Genomic DNA, 23,725 nt, shown 5'->3' on the forward strand with positions numbered 1-23,725 from the left:
CTATAAATGGAATCACATTTGGCTGGTTTTACTTTTCATCTTCTATGTCTAATCGACTTCCCTGTGCTGTTGTTTTTGCCTTTAAAACATTTACGGAAGTCAGGTTCTTCTCATGGCAGCACCCAATCCAGACCCTGATTTTCCCACACCAGGCGCATGCTGGCAACTTCCTGGTCGTCTCCCTCTCCTTGGCTTCTCCCTCTTTCTGCAGACCTGTCATACTCATTTCCCTGAAACAGCACATTCACAAAGTGACTTTATGCCGAGATCCTAATGTGACTTCAGCTGCCAAATGAGTCATGCCACTCCCCACCTAGCCTCGGAGGCCTTTGACACCTGGTCACCTTTCGCTATCCCAGGTTATTTTCCTTCATGCCCAGGGCTGCTGTTTGCATGGTGAACCTGATTCTACCAGTGTAGGCTTAAGCAAGTCACTTAGCCTCTGGCTTACTCAATTTCCCCATCTGCCAAATGGGTGAAATAAAAATCTCGGCCTTACTATGGAGGACATATGGAGCCAAGAGCTAGGAAACCAGCAAGAAAAGAGGAGCCACTCTCAGACTTACTTCCCAGATATAGAATTTCAAATAACAAGCTTGAAAATTAAGAATAAATGACATGCCATTGAGTTCTCAGTTAACTTCCTATTTGTGTAGTGTTGCTTCAAGGGCAAAACTATACATGATTTGATTACAGACACAACAAGTTTTAAAGTTGATGTTTGGTCATGTAGCTGAGGTATACTCTGTAAACTTGTAGAAATTCATAAACAGGCAGACTTGGGACACTTTTAAGGAGGAAGACCACATTTTAGCCATTCTCCCAGACACACAGCCAGTTCCTGGCACATTCCAGGTCAACTCTCCATGACCAGGACCATCCAGGCCTTTCTAAGAGTGAAAGGAGAGGTAGGCAGCATGGCATCCCATAAAACAATGGCAGACCCCTCTGTTCCTGCCAAAGGACTCCGGGCACAGGCCCATCATGTAAAGTGCCTGGGGAGGAGTGAGAACAGGGACCTCAGCCCCAGCCTACGAAGGAAGGTTCAACCACGAGTAAGTCAAGGTGACCACAGGAAGCGCTCAGTAAATATTTTTTGACAAATTTAACTCCAGTTGTAATTCGAATCTTGCCCTCAGGGTTTCTGTCATTGAAATAAAAAGTTCTCAAGCCTAACTAGGGAAACAATACCTTCATCCGAAAGAAATTCCACCAAACAGTGTACTCCTTATAATAAGATGGCCTTAAATCTGAAGTAGTCCTATTGCATTATAGTAAGCAATGGGGCTTAACGGATCCTTACTAAGAACCAATATTGTAAGGCATGGTTATATTAAAATATGATCTGGCTTTTCCCTCTGTGCAGCATCTTACACAATGTTGATACCATATGCACTTTAAAAATCAACCTAAGGTTGGCCTGATCATCTTGTGGCTTTGGGTGAAGAAATGGGAAGCAAGGCCTGCTTGCAGAGAATGTACTTGGTGCTCAGGGTCTGGATGTACTGGGGCAGTGCTATCTTCCAGCAAGGATGTTGCTGGGACTCAAGTCTAAGATGCTTATACATTTGTACTTCCTCAAATCAAAGCTGGGATGTGGACTTGGAGGCTTAAATTAGCCCTGGGCAGATAGTGATGAAGCACAGGGCAGCACTGGATAAGGCTGGGAAGAGGAGACACAAAACTAACTAACTGGGCTTTCCTAATTTCCTCAAAATCATGTCTGGCTTCTCACTGCATTTGAATTTAACTTAATATAGAGGATGTGCTGCCTGAAAGAAAAAGGGTATTTTCCCAGGCAACAGAGAAGCCAACAAAGGGTGGTCCCATCCCATGGCCCTGGCGCTCACCTGGTCCACTGTCCACCGGGCCACCTGGCTGGCCTGGATGTCAGCTACACCTGGCAGCAGCTTGCAGTGCTGCTCCCTGCCGAGGGGAAGCTCCCGAGAAGGGTGGGCTGACATGGAAGTCAGGAAGACCGATTGGTGCAGGGCCTGCTGGTTCTGCTCAGCTGAGTATTCTGAAAGAGAGGCAGTGTGGAGTGAGCAGCAGGTCAGCCTGGAGCCGAGGGCCTGTGGTCAGGGTAGGAAAGATGCAGACACAACCAACAGCCTTGTCTCCTGCTTATACAAGGTCACATGGCCAGGAGTCCCCATGCATAGCCTATACCATGGTTCTGCTTTAGAACAGTGGCCTAGCCAAAATAGATGTCATGTTAGGCCCTGAAGACTGTGGCTGCTTGCTTTAAATACTTTTAATACAAATCATTTCTGTGAGATACTGTATGATGGCCAGTGAAGGACTAGCTTGTCACTGCCCCTGGCTTCTCTCTCCTTAAATCAGAGTCATAGGAACCAAAGACCCACTCAGAATGTGAATGCTGAGCAGATTGGCATACTGAACTATCTGAGATGTGTATGTACAAAAGAACAATTTCTTCCTGGAAGCCACTTTATACATCTCTAAAGCTGGCCAGGTCCACATCTGGCTTCCTAAATCCCCTGTTGACACTGAATGAAATGTAGCACAGGGTCCTCATGAGAACTGGGGTGACATCAGCTGCTGCTGTCAATCCCCAGCACACAATAACCTCAGGTGGGAATCTGGGGCAGCTAAGGATTTCTGGAAAGCAGCCTCAGCTGAGATGTGATTTCCCTGGCACAGGCATTCTTAAATGGGGGTGCTCTCTTTTCTGAACAAAAGCTCTGAGTGCACCAGAGTTGTGAGGGCATAAAGAACAATGGCTGCTGCTTGCCCAAGAGTGGCTGCTCTTGAAGTGAGACTTCAATGGGATTGATGCACTTCAATGTCATTTTTATTAACACTTCTGTTTAGTTTTTCCCCTCAATAGTGACTTCACTATTTATTTATTTGTTTATTGCAGTGCTGATGATTGAACCCGGTGCCTCATGCATGCTAGGCAAGTGCTCTACCATACTATTACATCCCTAGTCACAAAGTAACTTTATTCTTAAGTTACATCCCAACATTTAAGATAGACCATAGATTTAAATCCTCTATTTTACTTTGAACCTACAAATGGGCAAGGAACAAAAACATGTTACAGAGATTTCAGAAAAAAAACATTGCCTTTATAATACCTTCTAAGATACTTTTGACATGCATTAGCAAAATAAAACTACCAATATTTAAAAAGACTTTGAAAAGACATATTATGAAAAGAAATTTTTCAAGACTTATGAAAGTACACCCTTCATAATGCAAATGGCAGGTTAAGAAAGCAATAGCTACATAATTTAAAGTTTATTATGATGGTTGGTGTTTTACAAACTGAGCCTAAAGAGTTATTATGCAAATAATTCCACCTCAAATTAATTACAGTTCTTAAAGGGTCAGGCTGACCTGCACTTGACATGGTCGGTTGTATACCTTTTGTAATCAGAAAGGCCCTAAGCTTTAAGCAATCTGTCTATCACTGGGATTCTCTATACGACGCTGCTCTTGTGGATCGCAGCAGACATCCTCATATTTACCAAGGCTTGCTGTCTACCCAGATGAAGAGACAGCAAAATTGCCAGCTTCTTCCCAATTCTTATGCTCCAGTTGCAACCAGCAGCAAATTCATCTCTAACTGCTGATTGTCCAATGCTGACCTTTTTAATATGTAAATAGGTTATCTCTCTTCATGTAGTTCTGCCAACAGTATGTAAGGCTGCAGGTTCTGAAAGGAAACTTCATATCTTCTTGGAAAAGCCAGTATGCTGACATATAAGAATGTCCTTTAATGAAGTTGTCCCATTGTACAAGGAGCATGCACAAAACAAGCCCTGAAGCCCAGGATGGAAGCATCACAGGGCCAGGCTGTGATTATAGCAACACAGAAACCTCAGAGAACTTCCCAGGGAAATCCAGAGCCATGGTCTCTTAAGGATTAAGACCTCCCATTGGCTCAGGTAGCAAGACAGCCTTTAGAATTAAAGGCAGGGAGCTCTTGCTTTATACTTTTGAATTTAGATTGGCTTGATATTATCTATGGCTTTTGAATATGGTTAACCGTGCCCCTGTTAAATCAAAGTATTCATTTGGAGGGAATTGGAATTTGGATTACTCAAGGAATGAACAAAACTTACTTGGAAGCCCATGAGAACTGTGGGGAACAATTTTAATGCCACAGGAGATCCCACCATGGGCAGTGGAGAAAGATCTACAGCTCTCTGCTGGGCTGTAAAGTCCCTACCTGAGTTCCAAGAATTTTTACCGGGTATAAGGGTTAGAGTCTATTTATCTGCAACCTCAAGTCCTGGGGAATTAGTCACATGTTTAACATGTGAAAATTTTTTACTGTTATTAATTTTGTTGTATCAATTTCACATCATTGAATAAAAACTTGAAAATTAATTTTCCATGTTTTCAGTTGAACATGGGTATGTTCAACCACAGTCTGAAAACATTAAATAGAAAATTTCAAAAGTGAACAATTCATAAGTTTTAAATTGTGTGATGTTGTTGAAATCTTGTGGCATCTTTCCTGTGATGTGAGTCCTCTCTTTGTCCAGTGTATCCACTCTGTACACACTACCTGCCCGTTAGTTACTCACTAGCTGTTTGTTATCAGATTGACCACTATGGTATAGCAGTGCTTGTGTTCAAGTAACCTTATTTTATTTAATAATGTCCCCAAAGTACAAGTACTGATGCAAAGGAGGCAACAGGGCACAAAACATGAAAGGAGAGATTAACTCTGGTTTTAAGTGGCAATGCTGCAGGGCATCTAGGAAAAAACAGAGTATATAGTGGGTTCAATATATAAGCAGTTTCAAGCATCCAGTGGGTCTTGGTATGCCCTGTGGGTAAAGAGGGATTATTGTACTTAAAAAGAGTTAGGTTAGGAAAGGAGCTTCTGAATAACTAGTCTATCATCTCTAAGACATGACTGGAGTTGACAATATCTACCATGCAGTGCTGGTGTGAGGGTGAAGGGTAAAGCACTCAGCAAGGTGGAAGCTGCTGTAATCACTCAATGCAGGTACTACTCTAAACGCAATCTGAATCTTTGAGACTGGGATTAATGTTTTATAAAGGAAAGTTGCATAACTCCAAATCAACACAATGCAAGACTAATTCTCAGGCAGTGACAAAAGGGAATGTATTTGGGGGGAGTGTTTCATGGTAACTGTTTTGTATCCTTTGTACCCTTTTCCAGGTCTACTTTCTTCCACAGCTGATGAGTTTGGAGTGGGACCCTTAGGTTGAGCTGAAGGAGTGCTTAGATGACCTTGCCCCAGAGGTACTGTGGCACAGAGAGGGAAGGTTGGGTTGACCAGATTGCTTGGTTTTGGAGCAGAAAAGTGACCTTGAATGAGATGTTTACTGCCTATGCATCCAGGTTTTCCTCTCTAAAGTAGGTAATAATAGTACTTACACCTCACTGAGTTGCTGTGATTAGAATAGCTCTTAGTATAAAATGAGTGTTTAGTGCATGTAAGATATCACATTACTGTTTCAAGACATAAAGGTTGCAACAATAGTGAATGTGGGGACATATAATATGCCCAAAGCCAGTGCAACTAGATGTCCCTGAAACCTATAAAAGCTGAAATCCATACTGAGACTCAGGTTCTTGAGGGCCATGTTCAGATTCACACCCAAGAAGTCCTGGAATGGCAGTGCTGTGGTCATCAGAACCCTTTGCAGAAGTCCCAGAGGAGGGAAATGAGAGTGGCATCCTCAGGCTGCTTCCCAGGCAAACTAGGCCCCATGTGTGGTGGTAGCCTCACAGCACTGCTAAAATTCAGTGGGGCTGGCAGCTTGGAGATTACGTGACTCTTGACAGACTTTTTAAATCAGAGGTTGATTTGCATTAGTTTAAATTCTGTGCATAAAATTAGACTTTTGAAAATATCTGCTTAAAAACTTGCATCATCTTTATAAGATGTGAACACAGTAATTTGAACTTTTCTCTAAATCCAATACAGCTCATATCATATCAGATATTTGCTAGATAGTTGCTAATCAATAAGTTACATAAACCACTGATGAAGGTGTATAAATCATGTGCTGTGTGAGGATTTTCAGTCAGCAATGGGCTGTGTATATAATGGTAGTCCTGTTAGATTACTGTAGAGCTAAAAAATTCCTGTTGCCTGATATTTTTACTATACTTTTTCTATGTTTAGACATGAAGATACACAAATACCATCATGTTACAGTTGCCTACAGTATTTAGTATTGTAACATGCAGTACAGGTTTGTAGCCTAGCAGGATCAGGCTATACCAACTGTTTAGTAGGCTCTGCCATCTAGGTGTATAAACAACACTTCGTGATGTCTGCATGATAAAATCACCTACTGATGTAGTTCTCAGACTGTCAAGTGATACATGTCAGTACTGTCCTCAAAATCATTCTCATCAAACTAAAAGGTTCAGATTATTCTATCTTGGGGCACTTTGGGTAAATAGGGGCTTCCAGATTGGAAAAGGACATTTACCATCAAGCAGGCAAGAAGGTCACTTGCGCTTCATTCCAGCTCTGCTTCTACCTACCACAGCTGAGGGATATGGGCTGCTTCCCAGTTTCACTGCCTCACTGCAGTAATGACTCTTCCCCAGTTTCCCGAAAAGTCAGCCAAGGAAATTCATCCTGCAAACGCAGCCCTCCTACTGGAGGTTTCAACATTCTAATTAATCAAAATGTCCTTTGCACCAGAAAATGAAATGCGTATGAAATCCTGGCTTTGTCTCTAAACCCAGTGTGTGAGTGACAACAAAGGAAGCTATCCCTACATTTAGGATAACCTTTCCCTTCCAGAAAACAAGAGTAGTAACACTTGTCACTCCAGTGGGTTACCATTTGTGGAACTGTTGAAGGATTTTTGCTACCACTTTTTTCACAATGGGTATTTCTTTTGGATTTCATGGCCTTTAAAATTATAATGAAGTGTTTAAGGATTTCATCAAGGTGCTTAGGGATCTGGGCCAACAACTTCAGCTCTGCATCCCACCCCAGGGTCCAAAGAAGTCCTGCACTAGAGCAATGGGAGACTTGGCCATAGATCGTGAGTCTCTTCGGGATGACTGGGAGAGGGGAATTCCATTTCTAAGGATGTTTAGGCATTACTGTCCTGCAGAGGCAATACATAACACATAACACCCTTTAGAGACATAAGTCTTGTTAGCAGGAAGAAAAGCCCAGTCAGGAGAGAGTTTCTTTCTCTAGTCTATGGAGATGGAGGGAATGGCCAGTTGAGAGTGACATGTGACTTAGAAGCAGCTTTTTCAGTGACCAAACAGGCTTGTGACATGGAGTATAGAACCATATGCTTCCTAATTCCAAATATATATTTTAAGTATTTGGGGTCTAAAGGATTTTATTTCATCTGAAAATAGCATGAAAATGGGTCCCCAATTTCTTCTCTATCCCTCTCAGTCATTCCTCTCATATTGCTCTACCCCCACACCAAAGGGAAAAAACATCCTTTATGGAAATGTTCTTTAAAAATATGGCTGTTTCTTCACAAAAGCCTCACACAACAAAACCGAAGCAAGTGAGTCATAAATGGTAAACCAGAGTCTGCATGACTGGGCCTGGAGTTATTTTTAATTCCACTAAAAACAGAGACCCATTTCACAAGTAACCATCTCTTCAATTAAAGGGGGTACAATTCTACTGTGTTCTCTGCTTCAAAAAGATAAAAATAAAAATAATAAATAAAAGAGAATTGCAACTGGCCCTGAAATCCAATTATGTGATTTTCTTGCCCACCGTATAATCTGTGATAGCTCCCAACTGATTCCATCAATTTATCCAGCACTTGCTGAGCAGTTACTCTGTTTGAGGTACTGTGCTTCCTTAGTGACTTCTGCTGGAGAAGCAAGCAAATGTTCAGAAATGGCTCTTCACTTGGTGATGGTGTTTTCTTCCTGGGTCACCTCTCTTAATGGTCTGCCTACTCTGTGCTTGAAACCATCATTTCTGGGCTATACCAGATTCTTCTCTTGATTGTGATGCTTTTGAACCCACTTGGTCCCTCTTCTTTTCCATTTATTCATCTTCTCTATGGCCCAAAACAAGGGGAAGAGCAGACCAAGAGAAGCTGAAGCATGATTGGCAAGATGATGTCTACTCCTCATGCCATGCTTGGTAATATGAGCTCATCAAGAACAGACATTTAATTGACAGTGGGCCCCTCTGCACTTGCTATTTCTCATATGCCAAATCATATCCAAAATATGGCATGGCTTGTCTGTTGTACCATGTTCCATTTCTTTACTACATTATTGTTCAGAATTTAAACACTGATATCTGCTGAGTGCCATAATGATTTAGCTATTGATCCTCCCTCATCACAAGCTGCTCTTCATATCTGGTTTCATACTAATGTGGAAGATGAAGCATAGAAAAATCAGGGGTTTCCCAAGGACTGTCCAATGGACTCTCAAGAGAATCAGATGTTGAATGAAGAGCCCAGGATGTTCTAGATCTGTGTCTTATACAATATGATAGCCACTAGGGACATGTGGCTATGGAGCACTTGAAATGTGGAGTGCAATTTGAGATGTGCCACAGTATGTCTTGGATGTTGATAACTTGGTATTAAAAAGAAGAATGCAAAATAAACCACCTTAATATTTTTTTGAATCTTGATTTACATGTTGAAATAATATTTTGGGTATGTTGGGTTAAATAAAATTAATTTTACTTGTTTATTATTTTAAATGTGACTACTAGACAATTTCTATGGCTAGTGTTCTTTTTCTATTAGATGGTACAGGTCTGGGAGGGTGCTGAGCCATGTCTCTGTAGAGAAATGCTCCAGGTGCAAGAAGAGACTTGGAGACCAGATGCAATCAACATTATCCTTGTTGAGATAATGACAAAGGCTGAAGGTGGCCTGTATTCCATCAAGGGCCAGCAACTCCAAGAATGGTAGAAGACTTGAAGACCTGAGGTCACAGACATTCTCTAGGAGCAGACAAGTCTGCCTGGAGAGAGACTAGCTGAGTTCTAATCTTGGCTCCACAGTATTTGCTGTGAGACTTTGAACAATGTATTTCTCTGGCACACAGGTGAAGTTCATAAATAATGTGTTATGTGGATGAATAAATGACCAAATGAGTACATGCATTAGGAAAGCAGGAACTTTTTCAATCAATTACAAAAAGCGACTTTCAAAACTAGGTTAGAGTCACTTTCTCTAACAGTTTTGCTACTCACCCCGAATCACTAAGGACTGAGGGTGTTTATGGCAATCTGGCTGCTCCCTTTCTTTTTTGGGGCTTGAGTACTGGTGGAGATAAGGGAGGGCCTGTGGGCTTTGGCATCTCCAGGCTTCCTGCTGCCATCTTCCCAGTATTCCCCTCAGTCATCCTGTAATAGTCCAGCTCCTCTGAGGCTCCACCTACTGGCTTCCCAATTCCATTCACAACCAGGTGCCTTCCCATCTTGGGCATCCTCTGATGTCCAGGGAGAAGTGAATGTCCAGCTCTCCACTCAAGCCTGCCTTCCTCCATCTGGTTGAGGTGCCTTTCTCCTCAGTTCTCTCTTATAGGACCTCACAGCACATTTTTGAAGACCCAAAGGCCAGTAGCCCTTCAGTGCGGGTGGCCTTGTTTCCTCAGTTTACTTTAAGGGTTCCAGAAATGCAGTCAACTCCCTGCTAGGTCCCAAAGTCTTCTCTTTACTCCCTCCAGGACTCGGTCACTCTTCCCCAGGTCTTCAGGAACTGAAACTTGCATCCTCTTTCTTTCAGGGGCTGCCACCCAGCCTAGCTAGTGTGTGGGACAGTCTTCCTGGCTTCCCTTGCCTGGCTGCCTCCACACAGGCACTTTCTAAAGACTAATTGCCAAATGCAGCGGAATCTGATGGAGTCAGCCACTTAATCAGCAGAGGAAGAGGCAAGCAATATACTTCCGGAACCAGAAACCAAGGCTGTGAAGGGATCTGGCCTTCAGCTTCAATCCATGAGCATAGGATTTTAGCTCCTTCTTTGGATTTTATTTCAGTAAACACTCTTCAAAGAGGTCCCTGGTCCCAGGATGTCCAGCCTTGGGGTTCCTAGATCCAGAGACCTGTAGTTCAGGTACAGAGGCCCTGGTCTACCCTCAGACCTAATCACTTTCCAGGGGCCTCCCTCTGCCTGTCTGGAAGTGACTCATGCCCACCCCCCAACTCCAATGCCCCTGCAAGACCCTGCCACTTGCTACACTATGTTAAAACTTTACTTTTCAGTCCCCATTAGCAGAGCATAAATTCAAGGGCAATCATTTCCAATTTATCCGCACAGCCACATGATGTAGCACAGATCTGACACATGGTATAACATAACACAGGTGCTTAATACATGATGTGACTGGTGAGCCATCTGAGAAATTTTACTGCAGAGACAAATAATGCAGTGGCAACAGCTAACGTAGTCTGTGCCAGTGAAAACAATGAGTATCCATCCTGGATTCTCTCATTTGCCAAAGAGACTCATTACTGAAAATGTCAGGGATTGTTTGTGAAATGAAATCTAACTCACTCCTCAATTAGATGTTTGAGAAGCAGATATTCCTTTACTTCATTTGAACAAAAATGCAGGAAAAATCCATATTAATTTTTGATATGTTAGTCATCCAATAAAAGACTTTAGTACAGGATATTTCTGATGGCTAAAGGGTGACCTTTGAGTTTAATATCTTTTTTGCCACAGCTTGAGACATATTAATTAACTTCTTTGATTGAATACTACAATTCAATCACCCAGCATGTATTTTTGTATCCTCTGCAACACCAATCTCCTTCACTTGCAAAGGTGAGATCACAATTGAATCAACATGGGCATGAAGTTGACCGGAGAACTGGAGTGGCTCTTCTCAAAGTAGGTATGCTCCCACCTGGTAACTTCCTATCCCTACTCCACACCATGCAGTGTGTGGAACATGCTGTGTGGGGTTAGCATTCACAAATCTGAAAGGCCCTAACACTCACTTCTGTGAGCATAAAGAAGTGAGGTAAGCATACTCAAATTCCAATATGGATGGCAGGACTAGATTAAAAGGAGAAGATGAATTTGGAAGTTTGGGTTATCAAAGATGAGACCCAGAGTATTTCAGATTTCAGACATTTTTAAATTTTGGAATATATACATATACATAATGAGATACCTTGGGAATGGAACCCAAATATAAACATGAGATTTATTTATGTCTCATACATACCTTACACATATATTCTGACCATAATTTTTTACATTATTGATAATTTGGGGCATAGTAAAGTTTTCACTATGACATCTTACTGGTGCTCAAAGTTTCAGATTTTGGAGCATCCTGTATTTGGGGTTTGGGGGTGGGAATGCTCTGCCTGTAGACTCTCTAAAATCAGGGGAGGGTGTGCACCCATGCCTAGGGGGGACTACAAGGCAATGAGAGAGAAAAATCCAAGCAGGTCTTCACAGGGTCCTAACCCACCTGGCCCATTTTCCAGCTCCTACAAGGTAGAAGTTGGGAAAGTGAAATGAACAAATGCAAGTTATAAGTCTTACCATCTCCACACTGCCTTTGCAGATTCTACCTCCTGATATAGTGCCTTCATAGGAGGTGCTCAAGAGCTGTTTGCTGACAACTAACAGGGCAGGTATAGATGGTGGGAAGGGGGCAGAAGAATGTATGTCTCTGGAATGAAGCAAAGACTGAAACTCCCACTGTGTGCCATGAGTAAATGTCTTGCTGGAATCTGCCTCTATTCTCTATTCCCAACCACTGGGCAAACCATTTGAATAGGAGTCCAAAGGTGTTCAGCTTCATCAGAGAATCCTTGGGTGGAAAGACTCCCAAGGTCTTGTGTGACTCCAAGTTTCTTATGCTCATGATGAAACACAGCCAACTCAGGGCATAGCATGGTGCCATCATCCAGTAGCAAGCAACAGGAACAAAAACTGAACCCAATGGAAAGACCATCAGGTGCCAGATTGGAAGTGGGGCATGGTTGTAGATGCTGTAGATCTGTCAGCACCAGTGAGACTTGCTCCCCTAGGCCAGCGTCCAATGGAGGTACACAGCCCATTGAACCCCAGAGACTGGCACTCTGGGGCACTATTTTCCTCCTGTCCTTCTTTGAAAAGGGATTTCTCATTATAGCAATACACAGCATCTGAATTTCCAGACAGGTCCCTAAAAGTATTGTCAGATTTATCTAAAAACTAACATGCTCCAGAGATGCTACTGGGGACCCGTGGAAACATGACCAAAGGAGCACCTCAAGCTCCCCAGAAATAACAGTGGCAGGTTCTGCCTGGCAGAGGTAAAAGACACATGCTGCTCTGGGGACACAGGGCTGCTGCTCCCTTTTTCCTCTACCCCTGGCACACAGAGCTGCCTCTTTCACTGGCAGCGAGCTCAGCACAGATGCTCACTCCTGCATGGTGCCAAGGACTCCCCTCATGGAGATTCTGACGTGTTCACAGATTTAGAGAAATTATCCTGCTCTGGGGCACTCTGAGGTCCAAGAGGGTTCTCCACGTGTCTTGGGGAGCCACCTGTTCTCACAGGCTCAGACACTCCCAGACAGCTCTTCCCTTCTGAAAGTGATTCTCAGTAGAGGATCTTCTACACAGGACAGCCCCAAGGCCATGTGTCTTCCCTCCCACTTTGAGAGAGAAAACACTTACCAGAAGCCAGGGCACCCCTCCATGAATTAAAAGCACACATTGCTTCTTAAGTGTTTATCACTCCTCTTCTTGTGATTATTCATTGTTGAAAACATGTAAATAAATTAGTGGACTTCTTTTCATGTTTCACTTTTGCACAGACTCATTGAAGAGCAACTCATGGGCTGTTTCCTTCTTGCAGGAATCATGAGTATTTCCAAACCTTTTCCTGCTTTGCAGAGAAGCCAGATGCACAACACAAACAGGCCAGGCTGCTCTTCAGGTGGTCCATGGCTTGGTTGATTTGCTTGTCTCTCCTTTGCATACCAAGACTGGCTCAGGAAATCCAGCCTCCCTGCAGAGCTGCTTGTGATGTGCCCTATCTGGGCACACCCTGATTCCCTGCTCCTTAGCCCCTCCCACCTGCTGTCCAGGGCTTCCTCTGTGCAAATGGATCAAATGTGTGTCCTCACACATTTTGGCATGAGCCATTCTCCCACTGACTGTCCTCTGGGCTCCTTGGCCTGGTGTCACCTTCTGCTAATTATAGGGAGCAAGTGGGCTGAGAAGATTAGAAAATTATAGGCAGAACAGCAAATAAAATTAAGGCTAGCTTTTTAGTTAAAGAAGAAATTAGTGTTCTTAGTATTTTATAGACTTCAGGCTTTCTTTAAAAATTATAACAATTATGAATAAACAAACAAAATTATAGCAAATTTAAGAGAATTGACTTGAGCTGGATAAAACACAAAAAAGACTCCATGCTCTTTTTACCTGGTTGAAGTCTTGTCAGAAACTCAGATCCAAGCTATGCAAAAGCTATTCTGTTCAGCTTTTCTCTCCTAAAATAAATACCATTTGATGCCAATATGCACAGATGATATATCTGACCTTCTCCAATTACCAACATTCGAGAGAATAGAAAGCTTTTAATGGGTATGTGTGTGTGTGTGTGTGTGTGTGAAAAGAGAAAAACTAAACACTAAATATTTCAGTGGCAGGAATGAGTACTTGACACAATTTAAAAACAAATAAAGCAAAGAAGCAACGAAGGATTGGATTGGTCACTATACACTGCATTTCCGCCTCCTGGAGTCTGCCAATAGAGACATCCCCATCCACCCACGCGACACTTGTGGTCACTTCCCACTGAGGCCACCCGTCACACACTGGCTTTGCTCTTGCCACCTGTCCTTTTCTCATTCCAGCAGCATGGCCTGAGCAAGCTCTTCTCTTCTTTTAGTTCTTCACACTGCAGAACTAGTATCCCAGACCCACTGAGCTGTGGTGTTTTGTTTCCTGATGACATGTTAGTATGGGAGCAAGGAACTTTCAATTATTTGGAAGCAAGGTCTCTGTTGCTTGAAATTCACATCCATCAATTAGAATCCCATGAGGAGACATAGAACTAGGTGAATCTCCAACAGAGCCATTCAGAGACTGGGCTTTGTAACCTCCACCAGAGATCCTGGAAAATAGCCCTGGGAAGTTGACAGCATGCTTTTAGAAGGTATGGCCTGAGATACAAGTTCTTTGCAATTTAAAAAAACAAACCAGGAAAAATTAAAAAGTGCAGAAGAATTAGGTTTATAACACTATTATATTTACAGTATAAACTGTTTCATTCTACACATTCATAATATCTTGCAAAAAAACATGCAAATAGTACACTTATCACATGCATGCTTACAAAGAACAGGAAGCTATGGGATAAGAAATGATATGCTTGACCCTAGAATTAATGAATTGACTAAGTGAGTATAGAAAAAGACAAAATTTGAAAATTACACTTTTATGAATATTAGAGTTTAACTATTAGGCAGCTACTTTTTATTAGTGCATATTAATTATACAGAATAGTGGGTTTCATTTGGTATATTTGTATATGTGTATGATATATTAAGCAATTACTTTATAACTACTTCAAACCTATCATATTAGAAATTTAAATAACAATGGAAGGGCAATTGAGGACACAGGCTTTCTCACCTAAACAGGAAGGTGACCATTTCTTTGGGTCTTTCACTTTCACACATGTACAGTCATAAGAGAAACTGATGAGATTGTGTTTGGAAAGCTTCAAGTTGCTTTTGTCAGAAAGCAACCTGGTATTGTAAATTAAGGCCTGCATTTCCCATGGGAAGAAGACTCCTTATGTGTAATGATATGGCAAGGCTCTTTTTCAAGCAAATGGTACTTGTATTCAAAACCCTGCATTACATCAATGTTGAAAATAACTGCATTTGGAATCAATAATTTTCTTGGCATGGTTACTTTCCACTTGAAGATACTGTAGTGTCACCAGGATGAAGTGATGTTTTAGGGAGTGAATGCTTACAGATCAGCTACTTGCAGCATAACTGGATAACTATTAATGAATTAGAGAATAAGGCAGTAGCACCAACACTTAAAACAGCAAAAAACCCTTTTCTTAATTGCCAACGATAACAGGCAAGCTGTTAATATTTGTGTGTTCATGTGGGTGGGTGGGGATTTTTTTAAAAAGCAGTGTTGGAAAATAAAAGAATTTTAATAAGGCAAGTGTTTGCAGAAGAGTGATCCAGGTGAGCTGTCACCACAAGCTCAAAACCCTGTTGGTTGTGATGGGGAATATTTAGAAACATTCTGCAGAGCTTCTAATAAACCATTTGAAAGAGACAGCACTGAGCCATGATTGAACAGTGACAGAACACATCGGCAAGATGGAAAATGCACCTGAGATAAATGAGAAACAGCAAGTTTCTGAGTCCAGTGACCCCTCCATCTTCCCAAATAACCTGGGAATCTTCAGGGAATAAAACTGCCTCTCGTCTCTCAGTCTAACCTCAGGCTGACATTCTCATAGTAACTATTCCTTAATTACACGGTAAGGCTTCATTGTACCACATTTTATTCTACCTTGGGAACAGAAGATCATCTGAAATGTTTTGGAAGGCCATGTACATTTATTAGGACACACCAGTGCCATTCTTTGGGGGATTGCAAGGGTGAATCATGGTGGCCACGTTTCACATGATAGTGCTATGGGGTCCCTTGATGGAGCTACCCCTTTACTTTAGAACATCCTCCACAAGGAAACTATGGTTACAGTTTTATGCATCAAAGAAAATGGAAAATCTTCCATGCCTTCCTCTTTTTCATGGTTTCCACTTTGTTATTCAAAATGGAAGATGATGACAAAAGAATATAAAGCCAAAGAAATGCCACACATTCTTATTTATGTAACTGCAATAACATTTAAACATAACTATGGGAAATGTCTACTGAAACATTTCAGAGGCAATGCCACTTCTGATTTTGAAAAGAAAAGGAGTCTGCTTCCCCTATCTTAATGCAGTATTCTAGCAAAGGTGCTGTGGCTGCTTATGTTCTCATTTTGGTCTTGGTGAGAATATTAATTGATAATGGTAGAATAATCTGTATCCATAGTGAATCTGAATTTTGTTTCTAAATTATTTTTGAACGTTGTCTTTCTTGAATCATAGATAATGACTGAGGTGTCTTAAGGAGAATTTTCTTCAGAAGGAAAATTGTATAGGGGTCAAAATCATATTGGTCAATTCTAGGTAAAGAAATAAAAAACTGCTGTGTGGCCTTCAAACTACCCTTTCTTAATGACCAAGGAAACATCACTCTTATCTTTTTTTGTGCTCTCTTGAGCTCCATATTGACAGTACCATGGGAAGGAGGAATGATCTAATGAAAGCTTGTATGTGCTAGCGGAAACTAAGCAGCCTATTTATAAACTACTCTGAAATTTAAGTGAAAAGTTCTCACCTACTCCAGGTTCAAATGAGAGAGCAAGGCTTAAATGTGAAGACACAAAGGAGAAGTACAAGCTGGGGAAGAAGCGCATGATGGTTCGAACCAAGGGCATTAATGTCAAAGACCATAACAGGGAGCAGTGGGAGAACAGAGGGTGGACCTTGGCCAAGGCTAACCTGAAGAGCCACAGAGACAAGCCAATGTTGCAGGTGAAAAAGATGTTATAAATACTGGGTGAGATGCTCCTCTCCTTCTGTCCCATCCTCTTTCCCTAAGTCTTCCCAAGCTGAGCACATCACAAAGGTCCCCACTGTGTTCATGCTGAGCTCTCTAGATGCCAGGCAGTTTGAAGCATTTTCAGGGAGGAGAATGAGGCACAGAAAGGGGATAGAAGTTGCTTAAGCAATCTGCTAGGAGGATGGGGATATAGCTCAGGGTAGAGTGCCTGCCTAGCATGCAGGAGGCCCTTGGTTAAATCCCAGTACTTCAGTGGGGATTGGGGGGAGAATCTGCTAAAAGGCATGGATAGGCAAAATCGTGTAGGAGCTGTAGGGCTAAGGGAATTCTATCTGCCTGGGAAGTAGGAATGAAGTCTTAAGGTATTGTATGTCTGGAGTGGCATTTCAGAGCCCAAGAAAACAGGGAAAGGCAATTTGAGGACAAGACAAAGGGCAGAGTATTGAGTAAGGGTAAGGAGTGGGGAGGATGCACCCATGGACCCCAGGGGAGGAGCATATTCAAAGGACTTATTTTTCTAACCCAGATCTGTGGGAAGAATGCTGCTGAGGGTCAAAGAGGGCCATGTGTACTTGTAACTCTGAGCCTGTGTGCCAGTGTGTCTGAGACCAGCACAAAGGATGCTGGGCAATAATTATCACCACCATCCTTTTCCTTTGCTCCCTTCCTTTCCAGGCCAGGAAGCAGGCAACTCCCAGAAATGAAAAGCAAGCCTCTCTCTTCTGTCAGAAGGCAGACTGAACAACGCCTTTGCTGAAGGCAAAGCAGCCTTCAGGTGACCCAGCCTCCAGGATGCCTCACAGAGCAGCTGCCTGGGCATGTGCTAGAGGCTCGGGATGGGAGAGAGGTGGCTGATGCCATCTTTTTTGACTTCTCTGCGGCACAGTAAAGATGCTCTGAAGTGAGAAGAGGAAGGAAGGGAGCAGAGAGAATGTGGGCTTTCTAAAAACAATTTATTTCTCAAAAGTAGAATCCAATGTAAGAATTAAGGGACTCATATACTCATATACTGTGCCATCTCCCACTTGGCCTGGGAGGGTGGGAATGGACAAGCAAATGCTGCCATAAATGAGCGGCCCCAAGTGGATGTGCTAAACAGAGGCAGCTGCATTTTATTTCATGCAGTTTCTATCTTTAGTGTCCACCCACAATGGCAAAACACATTAATGAAATCCCACGCCTCACCTTGGGCATCAGTTCCAACTCCCTCTCTATCTTCAGTACTGATTATAACAAGGATGGTTCTCTGAATACATCTCCCTCTCTCAGATTGCTTTTTAGTAAAAAATTCATAAAACAACATAGAAATTACTAAAAGTAGGTTAGTGGGAAGGTGGGAAAGAGAATTTTTTAAAAAATTCTAAACCAAGTACAAGATTTGGGGATTTTGCAAAGGGGAATGATAAACTAGGCCATTCAAATCTATTACACCAATATTTTCTCTGGCAAGAGACAGCTTGGTGGATTTGCATTCGGTTTCACTTTAGGACCTAATTCCTTTTTAAAGAAAATAAAAAAAACCTGGAGGAAAATTTTCCATTAGCTGTAAATTTTACTTAGGTCCAGAGACACATCCTAGCTAACACATATTCAAATCAACAATTAAGCATAATTGCATTAAAATATTAAAACACTGTAAGCTATTAGAAATAATGAGCATTTTTTTTTTCATAAAACCACCACATAAATTACTCTGATGCTTTGTCAGACCCCTAATCAAGAAGAGCTGCCCGAAATGGCAGAGATTTTGCTTGCAGGACACTGCCTAGCATTAGTAGATCAGAGTGCTTGGGGCAGGGATGTTTTTTTATTAAGCTGGAGCATTAGAGGAAGCTACCCTGTTATCAGCATCTTTGGATGAATACTCCTGTGCCATAAAAAGCTGAATTCCAAGAGTCATAATAATTATTATAATGTAATTAAAATACAAATAGAATTTTAGGCCATGTGGTAACAGAGATGACAACAAAATATATTCTGTAGTTGTGGGAAGGGCCCTGCATGACATATTCACAGTGCGCGTGTGTGGTATCTTCCGAATTTTTGTTTTTAAAATAGAGAATGTAAATTACATCTAATTTAAGTCATTTAAAAAATCTTAATAAAGCACTTTGAAGAAATCTTGCCCAGCCAACTCTTTCTATAGATAAGAAAGGTACATGCTAGGCTACAAAATTATCAGACATCTTTAATCAGTGTCCACAGTGATGAGGCTTCAACAAAATCCTGTCAATGTTTATATAGCTACAGGTGTTTTTAAAAATCAATTTGGCATGTTTCTTTTCTTTTCTTTTTCTTTTTTGCATATAAGTTATGCAGAAGGCTAGATCAATGGTTCTCCAGTTAGGTGAGAATCATTTGTGGAGATTTAAAATCTAGTGATCACACTGATTGAATAAGAATTTCTGGGGGTGTGGTTGGGGACTGGGCACTGGTAATTTTACAGGGTCCCTCTTCCTTGAGTGAGACCTGCTGGTTTAGAGCTCTGTCTTTGTCTTTACTACCAGTTCATTCCTTTCTCTCTCTTCCCATGGGGGGTGGTGGTGCTTCTGAACAAGGCCCTGAAAGAACACAGAAAGGAGTCAACTCCACAGAGTCAGAAAGAGGTTGCCCTCTAAGAAAACCTAGGTCCTCATATGTGGTATCTATAGGGTCTAACAGGCTATGTAAAGAGCTGTGGGACACACACCCCACTTACAGGTGAGCCCCCAGCTCTAGCCCACCATGCCATTAGGAATGCGGGCCCAGGGCAGCTCAGTTTTTAAAAGAAGACAGAAATTTGCTTTGTATGTGAAAGTCTCTTGATTTTTAAATGCCTATAATGAATTTTAAAATTTATACAAATTCTGTATTGACCAAATCATCACACATATGACCAAATGTGGCCTAAAATTTGCCACTGTACAGTCTCTGAACTAACATAATATACTGTATATGGTAAGCATACAGCAATAAATATTTTCAGATGCTCCATGATCAAAATCTGGGAAGTTTTAGTTTTTTAAACAATATAGATAAATCTATGGCATTGATTTGCATTTTAGTTGTGCTCTCCAGAACCTAATACTGTAACTTATATTAACAGGCCCTCAAAAGAAGTTGGCTAACCAAAGGACAGTGTAACTCCATAGGTGTACAAACATTGTAAAACAAACATACAAACACCCCCCCCCCCCACCCATCACCACCCAGCCTGACATGCTTAAGCTCTGCTGTGCCACACAGATCCCCTGGGAATCTTGTTCATGTGTGGTTGTAACTGAGATTCTCTGGTTATCACAAGCTCTCAGGTGATGCTGATATCACTGGCCATCATCACTCCATGTAGGACTCTAGGCTTATTCCTGGTGGGCAGCACCCTGTCTTTTTTCACTATCACTGGCACAGAGTAGGAGCTCAGGAATGCCAGCTATGCAACCTGGTGAATGAACTGACTTGGAGCGCTCCCATTGCAGGCCCCCAGCAGTGCTGGGCAGGCTCTGCGGGAGGCAGAGTGTGCACTGGGGCTAGGAGATGAGGCAAGATTGGGGTTCTTGCAGTCAAGAGGGGGCAAAGACACAACTTCCTAGACAGGTGGCAGTGAAATGAGCTAGTTATTTCTCACTGGTACCCAAAAGACAAATGGGGTCTCAAGTAAGGGATATGAATGCCCTTGGAGGGGTTGGGTTGTATACTTTTGGCTGTAGGGAGCCAGGAGAGGCTTTTGATCAGAGAAGTTAATGTCCAAGTTTGGATGGTGATGTGATGTGATGGAGGCCAACTAGGACAAGACCCTTGTGAAGCCTCCTGTTTGGACACTGAGGCTAGTACTGCAGGGAGGTCACTCATCTTTCTGCACTGCCAGTTTTCCACACCGGCTACAGAACAAATCTAAAATGGCAACTATTCCATAGCTCTGCTCTTGCTCAAGTGTCTGGTCATAGATTTCTGAGAGCCTTTTACCTAAAGAAATCTGTCTTGTTACAAGGAATAAGCCTGAAGAAGAAAACAATAGAACAAAGAGAAGGCCATGTTTGTCATGCTATTAATTCACATGGGAGACTTCAGGATGCACTGAAACTAGCTTGTAGAAAATATTCTCTCACTTCTAGTAAAATCGAACTTTACCTCCAAACAAATGGAATTTAGTGACAAAAACAGAACCATCTGTTTCCAAATGAAAGGGGCTGGTATTAATAGAAGGTGTACTACTCCCTATGCCCATCATTATTATCTGGCTTATGTGCATGGATAGCAATGGGTCACATTTATGAAATAAAAATGAGCTTAGGTCCAGCTATGAACGACATAAACTGGTCTCTCCCTTATCAGGACTGAGATGTTTCACAGAATCATAGCCTTTTGGGAGTAGAAGCAGCTTTGTCTCATTTCACTCTTATGAAAACCTTGTGACACTGTCCCTGTTTTTTCCTGACTAGAATCAAGCATCGCTTCCTGTTTTCCCATAGTCATGCATGCTTCTACGGTAATAATAATTATCATTATTTTTGTCCAAAGCATGCCACTGTGGAAAGAGAAAGCATGGACTTTAAAGCCAGGGAGATTTGGGTTCCAATTCCAGGTATCTCACGGTCAAGCTGTGTAACCTGGGCATTACTTAACCTCTCTTAGCCCCATACTTTCTCCTTCATGAAGTGTCATTTCATTTTAGATAGCAAAAATAAATCTTAGCTTGATACAGAGTTATTACAAATTCTGAGCCTTGAAAGTTTAATAAACAGCCTGAGAATTTCTTTTAAACTTTAGTTTACATTTTCAGACTTTTTTTTTTTTTTGCAACAAAGAAGCTGACTACCCTTCTGTTCCACTGTTCACCAAGGTACCTTTTACATGATTGAAGCAGTAAATGGTGATGTAAAGATTAAATGAGACATGTGTACAGCTATGCCTAGGACTGGAGAAACACATTTTTTTCCTTCCTAATTTCCTTATCAATGTCCCTCTCTCTCTAACCCCATCCTGGGCCTCTGCTCTCCTGTTCCATGGCCTAGCCACAGCCCTGCATGCAGTTGTTTTCTGTCTAGGCTGTTCTTTCCCTTTCTTTGCCCTTGTGTCTTGTCTTGGTGTGGCTGACTCTTACAAGATGAGATTACATGGCATGTCCACAGACAGGCTCTTTCTGCCTTCAAATACCTCCCACACCATGCTTTTAGTTCCTCCTATGGCACACTGTCCCTTTCCATCATTTCCCCTATCACACTCTGTACTTCAATGTGTGTATGTTCTCTGTGTCTCCTACCTAGCCCTCAGCCCAGGGTCTCGCATGCAGGGAGTACTAAAAAAATATATGTTAAGCAAATGAGTGGATGCACTGTTCATTTCTTTTGGGTAGAATCTCTTATTCAGCTGTAATGATGTACTGGGGACTGCTATTAATAGGCACTTAAAGCTCTGCGAATACTTTAAATGACTCTCCCTAAGTCACACCGCAAGTCAGGCACTTGATACCTGATATCTTTTGCCTACACTAGAGCTGCCTGTGATGCCAACCTGTTTATTTTCATACTTATTTTATTCTGTATCTAGAATGGGAAAAGAAGAATATGGTAGAGTTAAAATAATGAAAAATTCATAGCCAGTAGTGTCAAGATTTTTTTTAAATGCACTTAAAATTTTAAGGAATTTGCTCACATTGCCTTTAAAATTTCTGCAATAAAATGTTAATATACAAACTTTAGATATATTAGGGTTTCTGAGAAATACTTCTGGACTGTGGAGCACTGCTCAGTTGGAAAATTCCAGGTCATCTGAAAGTGACACTGGCTGTGGAGTTTGGAGTGGAATCTAGCTCTGCAGGTACTTATGTGCTGAGCCAGGCCAGCTCCTAGGGCCTTGCTGGTATCCTACTGCTCTAGCTGGTGCTTTCTCACACCCTACTCCTCCTCCCCACTCTTACTCAGGGGCTTCTCCTGCAGAGCCCAAGTACTAGGTTTTTACCAACAATACACCCATTCATCCAGTTCTACTCCGGGTGTTTGAGATACAAGAACAGACAGGCTTTGCACTTATGAACTCATGGTCCAGCAGAAAAGGCAAAGGTGGAAAGAATTAGTCATGAAAACAACACAGTGAATGCAATGATGGAGCCATGCCTGGGGTCTAAAGGTGATGCAAGGAGGGCATAATGATGTGCCATGGGACTGGATCCTCGAGTTGTAGGTCTTGGGTGAAGAGAAGTCTGTCAGGTGGATGGGGCTTGGGACCTTTTGATTAGTTATGGGCCATGGGGCTGCATGGTATGTTTGATCTGAGAGCATGAGGTGTGGGACATGAGGCTAGAGAGCAGGGGTTAGGGGCTGCAGAGTGTGGAATCCTGTGAGCACAGTAAGTGCCTAGAACATTTCCCTGAAGGTCCTGTAGCATGGTGGAACTTCATGCATGGAGAACTCTACCAGATTTGGGCTCTGAAAGGATCACTCTAGGGGAAGAGGATGGGTGGTAAAGTGTGAGACTGGGAACAAAATGAGCATTTTATGTTTGAAAGTTCTGAGAAAGACAGCTCTGTGGCCGTGGGCAGTTCTCTTTACTGCACACATCAGTGTGTTTGGAAGCGGGCCTCCTGTGGGCACCGTCCTGCTTCCACACAGCATTACTTCCCTGTGAGCCTCTCCACAGAGATTTCCGCCTCCAAGTCATTCTTTCCAAAGACAGATCCTTGTCTTTCCAAATGGAATGAACTTTCTAGATACATCTGGGGAGAGAGCTAAGCCTGCAGGCTTGGGAACCCCACATGTAGATTTAGACCCCCTACAAATTTCACAAACAAGAGCTTAAAAAATCATGAAATTTGAAAGAGAATATGCATACTATTCTGGGTCATAAAACAGCTTTTGCTTTTTTTTTAACACTTTATTTCTAAACTAAAGTATGATAAGTTAACCTGGAAAACTCTTTTAGAGCAAGTTGATTTAAAAAAAAATTCCATTATCTTAGGACTAGGCATAATTAGAGCTGTTGATTTATACCAAATGAGTTTTATCGCTTATAGTTCACCAAAGAAAATAATTCTGCTGAAGATCCTTCAAACATAAGTTTTTTTACAAAATTATGCATTATGATAATAGTCATTATACAATTCCTTTGGTTGTTTCAGCATAGATAGTGAAAATAATGAAAAAGTGAAATTGTGATT

General features: G+C 41.9%; 1 protein-coding gene across 1 annotated transcript in view; it reads right to left on the minus strand.

Annotated features, from left to right (window-relative positions):
• L3mbtl4 (L3MBTL histone methyl-lysine binding protein 4) overlaps positions 1-23,725 on the minus strand; it is a 464,449-nt gene that overhangs the window by 12,166 nt on the left and 428,558 nt on the right. The window contains exon 17 of the mRNA XM_027942948.2: positions 1,851-2,020. Within this exon, the coding sequence (XP_027798749.2) occupies positions 1,851-2,020 (170 nt within the window). The remainder of the gene's footprint in view (positions 1-1,850; positions 2,021-23,725) is intronic.

Source organism: Marmota flaviventris, chromosome 16 (genome assembly GCF_047511675.1).
Source record: "Marmota flaviventris isolate mMarFla1 chromosome 16, mMarFla1.hap1, whole genome shotgun sequence".
NCBI classification, from domain to species: domain Eukaryota; kingdom Metazoa; phylum Chordata; class Mammalia; order Rodentia; family Sciuridae; genus Marmota; species Marmota flaviventris.